General features: G+C 34.6%; 1 protein-coding gene across 5 annotated transcripts in view; it reads right to left on the bottom strand.

The window, feature by feature from the left end:
- Positions 1–8,503, bottom strand: part of CHL1 (cell adhesion molecule L1 like) — a 279,234-nt gene that overhangs the window by 17,196 nt on the left and 253,535 nt on the right. For all 5 annotated transcript variants that reach the window (XM_027863960.1, XM_027863965.1, XM_027863963.1 and 2 more), the window contains 4 exons: positions 7,501–7,723; positions 2,910–3,025; positions 2,585–2,789; positions 1,109–1,231 (listed from right to left, as the gene is read on the bottom strand). In XM_027863960.1, the coding sequence (XP_027719761.1) occupies positions 1,109–1,231; positions 2,585–2,789; positions 2,910–3,025; positions 7,501–7,723 (667 nt within the window). The remainder of the gene's footprint in view (positions 1–1,108; positions 1,232–2,584; positions 2,790–2,909; positions 3,026–7,500; positions 7,724–8,503) is intronic.

Genomic DNA, 8,503 nt, shown 5'->3' with positions numbered 1-8,503 from the left:
GATAGATAGATAGATAGATAGATAGATAGATAGATAGATAGATAGATAGATAGATGGATGGATGGACTCAAGATGGAAGAGTGGGCTTGAGTAGTAAGCAGCAAAGCATAGTCAAAAGATGAAGCTGTAACAATCTCTTGCAAAACATCTTTCTCTTCTTCCAACTATTTCCATCTTGTTCATGTATTTTTCCCTTTTCACTCATTTAGTTACTTTTTCAAACAGTTGTTTGCTTGTTTGTTTTCTGCAGCTCTATAGGTCATTCAAAAGATTGTTAAAGGTCAAAAGTTGTGTCACATGCCCAAAGTCACAGAGACAGTAAGTGTCAGCACCAGGATTTGATAGATATAAAGAGATACATGGTGAGAAAGAGAGACAGACAGAGAGAGACATAGAGACAGAGAGACAGACAGAGAGACAGAGAGAGAGAGAGAAATTGAATGTAAATAGCTAGAAAGGTTTTAATTTAGTTTTTTCTGGCTTGTTATCCAGACCTCTTTCCGTTATACACAATTTGTCCCTTCCCTAACAAGGATAAAACAAAGATTCTATGTAAACAAGTTTTAGAGGAATAGAAAAAGAAAATAGGAAGAAAAAAATTTATTAATTGAGGAAGTTGAAATGTATACTATAATGGCATAAGTGTATGTAGGTATTACCAAATTCACCTCCAAATAAGATAAATTCATACAAAATGGTTGAGTTGGTTATACATTGAAATTTAGATAAAACTTGTGGTCATCAAATCAATTAGTGATAATGTATAATTAGAATTGTCTGTTGTTGTTGATTAATTCAGTCACATTCAACTCTTCATGATTTCAAGGACCACAGTATGCCGGGCCTTCTCTCCTCCATTAGCTCTCAACGTCTGTCCAATTCAAGTTCATTTTTTCCCCCATGAGATTATCTATCCATCTCATCCTCCACTGTCCTTTTTTTTTTTTTTTACAATCTTTCACAACATCAGGGTCTTTTTCAATGAATCCCACCTTCTCATCATATAGCTAAAGTATTGCCTAGGTTCTCATTTTAAAATGTTATCTACTCAAACATATAATCAATTCATCACAGAGAGATTGCTAACAAAAATCAAACTTCTACTCACTTATCTGGTATTGCAAACTGTAGCCAGTTAAATTGCCATGTGCTTTCTTGGGCAATCCCCAGGATAATACAACGGTGTCCTTATCAGCATGTATAACCTTGAGGAAAGTAGGCTGTTCAGGTACTGAAATAAATGAGATAAACTTAGAATTTATGAGAAAATTCAACCTATGAAAATACAATGAATTCCTTTCTATATTCCCATCCTTCTAATGGGAAGGGCCTGACTCAGGCAAATTTGGATTTTCTATCTCACACCACCATACTTCAGCTTCCTTCTGACTCTCCTCCTTTGGGTCTCTTCTCTTATTAGAGAGTTCTTCCAAGAACCTCCATTTTGGGAAGAGGACAGAATAGGCATCCTTAATTCTACAGATCTAATCAATGGGTACCCTTTCCCCATTAGAAAGTTTGAGGGTAGGGACTATCTTTCTTTTGACTTCGATTTCTATCCCTAATGCAGGAAAATGAATGGATCATAGTTAGCCCCTAAAAAATGCTTATTGACTGATTTAGAACTAATTTTAAGATAGATAATATAGAATACTTACAGGTAATACGCACTAGGTTTTTATTTCATCTGCCATTAGAATTGCAATGTTTAATTTCATTAGTACTTAACTTATTGACTTTGTGCTAATATCAGCTTTGAAAACTTATCAAGACTGAAAAAGAAATGTCTTGGCTCCCAATAGCATAGAAATAGGTAAGAAGAACACAAATACATCCAGCAGAAGTCAGATCCACCACACAATCTAATAGAATGCAGCCAGCAGTTGGATTGCAACTGAGAGCATGAGGGCACAGAGAAAATGTGGGCCACCACTCAACCATTGTAGTTGGGGTGCTTTCTCACTATCTTCTTCCCATATTAGAAGCTATTAAATTTGACTCTGGAAGTAGCATCTACAAAAACCACTCTGATTGCAATGATGGGAGTCTCTAATTTCACCAACAGAACACTGGTACAGACACATGTGAATTGGAGATTTCCCCTTTTATACAAACTGGGATCTCTACACCCATATGCCCTGTTACAACAACTTGTGTGTCTCCATGTAAGACTTCCCTTTTGAGACAGTCAGAGGAGAGAGATAGGAATTAGACAGGTACTTTTATTAATATAGAAACTCCCACATGAGAAAACTCCCTTTACTTATGAAAATTGGTCCTTTATATGAAAATTAAAGTCTTAGACGTTACTAAGTAGTTAAAACTAGCCCATGATCAATCAGCCAGTATCACAGGATAGCCTTGAACTTAGAATTTCCTAGCTTCAAGGCCAGGCCTCTAATTACTATGTCATGAGTATAAATACACTCCAGAAATTAAAGAGAAATGCAACTTGCCTGAATTGATCAAACCACTAATTATGAACACTAATGAAAAATTGTGATAGATTACGTCTTATCTAAGACTATACTTTCAAAGGGGAAATAAGGTGAGAAGATCTTTCACGTATTTTATGTTCTTTTACCTCCTTCTGGAGTTTGAAAAGAAATTGGAGCACTTTCTGGCCCAGCACCTTTGGAATTGTAGGCTAAAACTGTTAACTTGAATTCACTAAATGGGTCTAGTGAAGGAACCATTCCATAACTTCTGTCTCCTGGCAATCTTAAAGTTTTTATTTCTTTGGGGAATTTCCTCTCATCCAATCTGCTTTTTGTTTTCCACCAATTGATCTGAAAAAAAAAATGATAATCCATTGACATATTTTTGCATGTATATTATTGCTGTAACCTGTTGAATCAGTCTTATTTCGAAACCAAGAATATTCTGATGCAACTATTAGGAAATAAAACCTGATATCCTCTCAAATGTCCATGTACTCTCTCTTTTGGAATTCTGTCCCAGGTGACATTAATTAGGGTACTGTTTATAACTCTTGCTGATACCAACAAAGGAGCTGCATCAGGATCTGTAAAGACACACACATACAAAAAAATACAGAATTCCATGTGAGCATGTTGTTGTTAAACTGGAATCAATAAAATTATTCTTAAAAATCCATTTCCATAATATATTTAAACCAGGGAGAGACTTCATGAACATTTTTTAAAATAAAAAAATACTTCAAAATCCAACCTATATTCTTTATCAATATCCAAATATTTACAATAGGTAAGTTTATATAATGATGTCATAACATGCTAGCTCTGTTGATGCCCTGAGGTCTAATGGATTGGATCTTTGCTCATTTCTAAGGGCACTATAACTTCCTTTAAAAAAATCTTTATTAAACAGAGGCAGCTTGGTAGCTCAGTGACTAAGAACACTGAAATTGGAGTTAGGAATACCTGAGTTCAAATTCTGCCTCAGACACTAGCTCTGTGATCTTGGGCAAGTCACAATCTCTTTTAATCTTGGCTTCCTTATCTAGAAAATGGAGATAATAATAGCACCTACTATACTGTGTTGTTTTGACAATCAAATGAATGTTTTGCCAACCTTAAAAGTTACATAAGGCTAGTTATAATAATAATGATTATTATTATGATTAAAAATATTACACACCTATTCTAAACTATAAATTATTCTAGGCACTTGGAAAGGTAAAAAGATAAAGACAACTTAGTCTTTGCCTCCAAGTTTGTCATTTAAGAAATCCCTCAAAGGCTTTATAACTTCAACATATATCATATATTCACTCTCCACTCAGCTTTCTGCCTTTCCCTCCTGCCCCCTAGATCAAATTATATGAAAAACTAAACATTGTCAATATATTCACTACTGTTTTTGCACTTGGAAAATGACAATCAGGATTGATTATGGCATGGACTTTTGGCCATAAATGACAGAGTGACTGAATAGCAGGAAGATGGAGTGCATTCAAACAACTGATTTGGAGAGTCCTACAGAAGTCCTACAACATACAACACAAAAGCTATGTTGCATAAAAACAAGTTACACATAGTTACACTATGTTGCATAAATGACAGCATCCAGTATTTTATTTTATTTTATTTTTATTTCCCTTTATCATAGAGGCCACATGGTATGGTAGATAGCCATCCTCAGAATCTCAAAGACTGAAGTTGAAGTCTCACCTGTGATATATGTCGTCCATGTGATCCTGTCTCTTTGACTTTCCCTCTCACCATATTCAAATTAGATTATAAATATGTATACATATTTGCATGTGTATATACATATGTGTATAATTAAGATTACAAATTATAGACCAGGTATTGATCTGCATTAGAAAATTTCCAAAACGGGAATTCCGTAAACTAGCCCAAAGTATTGTTAGTACATACATATCTGATTCCTCAGCATTACCTAGCCTATTGCATTGAATCAGGAATGAGGTACAAAAATACTATTTTGTGAAAATTGATTTTAATTTAATAATAGTATTATCTGTACAAGATCATCAATATACCTTGCTACATTTTATGGGCATTCAGATGCATAATTTTAAGTTATGGGGCTATAAAATTATACTAAAAATCACTAAGATAATTTTAAGAAGAAATGAACCAAATTATTATTATCTTTTATTTTTGTAACAAGGAATGTCAGGGTCCATATTTAACAAAATAAAACAACAAAAATAGCATGACAAATACTCATAACTATTTGTTATTAAATATGCATAAGCCAGAATGAAATTTATATTTTTTCATAATCAACTTCTACTTAATAAGAGCATAGATAAAGAGATAGAAGGAACCTTAGAAATCATCTAGACCAGGGGTGGGGAACTTGTGGCCTGAAGGCCACATGTAGCCCTCTAGGTCCTCAAGTATAGCCCTTTAACTGAATCCAAACTGCATAGAACAAATCTCCTTAATAAAATGATTTTATTAAGGTTCTTCACTGAGATCTAGACCAACCTCTACATTTTATAGTTGAAACTGAGACCAAAAGAAGTTAAGCATCCTAACCAAGATATTTTTTGATTCAGGAAAATCAGTTCAGTATTGAAATAAGTTTCAAAAGTCACTAAATTCAATCCATTTCTGAATGACAATTCTATTATAGCATGCATTGGCAGTGGTATGTAAGCCATTATAACTGGACTATTGCCATCATAAAATCCTGAAGTCCGTTTTTAAACCCCTATATAAGACTTTACATTTATGCCTAGCCAGTTCAACCTCATTTGATTTCAATCACAGTCCTCAGAGTCCTAGTTTGTCAAGATCTTTTGATTTTTTTTTTATTCTTTTGTCTTTCTCAGCTATTTGTCATTTGAAATTTTGATTTCACTGGTAGAAGGAACTCCCAGTAAGGGAATTCTTTAAATCAGTGAAGGTCAGTAACTATTTTGAAATAATAGCCTTGTTAATGTTTCTAGGGAACTGAGAGCTTAAATAACTTGAATAGGGTCACCTAGTCAGTGTGTGAAAGGCAGGTTAAAGATGCCATCTTACATTTACCCACTCAGGAAATTTGGGAGTCAGAGAAAAACACAAAGTAGGGAAATAAATGTTCATAAATGTTGCATAAGTCTTTTGTCTCTATCTTACTCCAGCAATCTTATATCTAGAAGGGTCAATGCAGCTATTAGGATGATAAGGCAATGTGCTGCCACCAAAAGCGTACCAAAATTGGAGTTAGAAAAGTCAGTTCAAATCTTGGATCTACAACATAAATGGCTTTAAAAATCAATCAATCAATATAGGCCTCTGATTTCATTAGTGGAAGAGGTTCCCCAGTGAGCAAACTCTCTCATTCCTATGCAAAGCAACATCTATTCTGTAACATGGGGTTTCATGGAGCTGTTTGGGACAAAGAAGATAAAATAAATTGCCCAGGATCACAGCTAGAATGTGTCAGAGGTTAAGTATTGAACCTAGGTAGACATGATTCAGAGGGCAGTTCTTCCTTATTATTTTGAATATGTCAAATTACTTAAAATCAGTCAGCAATGTCTACAGGATAAAATCCTTTTAAATAATGAAAACTAGTCAACCTGAAGGGCCACCAAAATTTTAGGCTGCATCAGATAGACATTAAATACACATAATGGGGCAGAGGAGAAGGGAAGCTTTATGTGTGTCTTATGGAACAGCAAGGCATCTAAAGGTAAAATGTGAAGACTACAATCATTCTATCCATTTAATTGAATCTTTTAAAGACAGAATCACTTACAGAGTGTGCTAAGCTCACCTCACATCAAAAATAGCAAGACTGCTATTTTATTTTCCGCTATAATATTAGATCTTAGCTCACATGGACACTAGAAGCCAAACTTCCCAGAACAAATCCCCTTAATAAAAGGATTTGTTCTATAAAACTTGGACTCAGTCAAAAGGCTATACCCAAGGACCTAGAAGGCCACATGTGTCCTCAAGGCTACAGGTTTCCCACCTCTGATCTAGAATTTGCTTTCTTTGTTTCAAGTGCCATCTAACAAAGGATTTTTCAAAAAGTTGCTGACAATCTAATTTACTCAAGATTAAAAACTTAGTAAACTTTCAAATTGACATTTTTGAAAAGTTGAAAAATTTAATTTCCCAAATTGGGTTTGTTCAGACACAATTTTTTTTCTACTGAGAACATATTTTTTTTTTCCCCTTAAGGATAGATAATTTCATGTAATGAATGATTAAAATGTGTTTTAACTTTGATCACGGATGCTAAACCTGAAATTACCTATGACTGCTGTTATGGTAAGATATGTTCATCTAGCATCTAGTCAAAATCAGTGATATTACAGATGAGGAAAAGGAGGCCCAGAAGAGGTAATTGAATGATCCAAGATCATCAAAGTAGTAAATCCAGGCAGAATGTGAATTGGAACCAGAGTTCAAATCTAGCATTCTATACTAGGAATTTTGATGGATACGTATTTAAAAAAAAATCTTATCCAAACTGGAATGTTAAAAATACCAACTATTTTAAATAAAGCTAGAATTAAAAGCAAACATTGTATCTAAAGGATAAAGAATGGTGTTCTTTCACTTAATCTTTGATTTGCCACAAAGACTGTGATACATAGTCATCTGTCTTTTCCTAAATGTGGGCACAACATATTCTGTGTAAGTTATTGCACTCAGCAGGTGCTATCACAACTTAATCTTTTTTTTTAATTTTATGCCCTTTCCAACTACATTTTAAATATTTTGGAAGATGAACTATCTACTCCTTCCCCTCTTTTCTGTTTCTTATCATGTGTTTCTTCCACTATTATAATTTCTTTGAGGCCAGGGACTTTAATTTTTCTGTTTGTATTTGCACGCCAGTACTTAACATGTAGTGAGTATTTAATACATGTTTATTGACTGACTGTCTGACTTTTGTGTCCTGGCTACAGTGAGCAGCACAGTGCCTGAGACAAAGTAGGCATTCAGTAAATGATTATTTATTAATGATAATGTTAAAATAGAGTTGAAATATTTCAAATACTTATAAGTTTCAAATTATTTTTGAAAAGCAGTCACTTACAGTCTTCTCCAGAATATACAGTGATGGTCTGTGGCTCAGGCCCAGAGCCAAGTTGATTGATTGCTTGAACTTTGACATCATAAGGAGTAAAGACAGAAGAGGTCATCACCCGTAAGGTATTATCTGTGGCCAACTCATCAGACCATTCTGAAGGAACTCCTTGTTGTCTCCAGGTCACTCTGTATTCTAATCCTGGTCCATTTCGTTCCATGGATTTCAGTGGCTATAAAAAGAAAAAAGACATGTACTGTTATGTTTGATGATACAATCACAGGACTGCATCTTAAGAGTTAAGCACTGTGGTAAAAAGAATGAAAAGCCGGTCTTAAAGTCAACAAGTCCAACTTCTGATGCCTCTGAGACATATGAACTACATGTTCCTGGAAAAGTCACTTAATTAATCCCTCCAGGTATGGAGTGGGTAGAATGGAAATTGGTTTCCTAAACCAATTCAAATATATTTCAAAAGATAAAAAGTTAATATGTTATCAATGGAAATTCAATTTTCAGCTTACTACTTTGAGACCACTAGAAACAAGGTATGTTGGTTGAGTTAAAGTTCTGTCTTGTACCTATTTCTCTTTCTTTATTCTCTAACTTGGTGATCTCATCAACTCTGATGGGCTCAATTAACATCTCTTTGTAAATGTGTCCCAGATCTTTGTATCCAGCCCCAGTACCTCTCCAAAAATCTAGTCGTACATCACAAACTATTTATTAGAAATTTTGACATAGAGCCATGGCAAACTCATTATCTGTCCAAAACAAAATTCATTATCTTTTCACCCAAACCCACTGCTCTTCTGTACATCCCTGTATCTGTCAAGGTCACTGCCCTTATCCAATGACCTATGCCCATAACCTCCATGTCATACTCCATTCTACTTATCCAATCTGCTGACAAGTCATGTCCTTTCTGTTTCGACCATATTTCTCATATGTGACCCCTTCTTTCTACTCACACAACTCTATTTTAGGCCCTCTTCACCTCTCTGTTGGGATG

Source organism: Vombatus ursinus, unplaced genomic scaffold, assembly GCF_900497805.2.
Source record: "Vombatus ursinus unplaced genomic scaffold, bare-nosed wombat genome assembly UNPS02014773.1, whole genome shotgun sequence".
NCBI classification, from domain to species: Eukaryota; Metazoa; Chordata; class Mammalia; order Diprotodontia; family Vombatidae; genus Vombatus; species Vombatus ursinus.
This window is presented reverse-complemented; position numbering and strand designations above follow the sequence as displayed.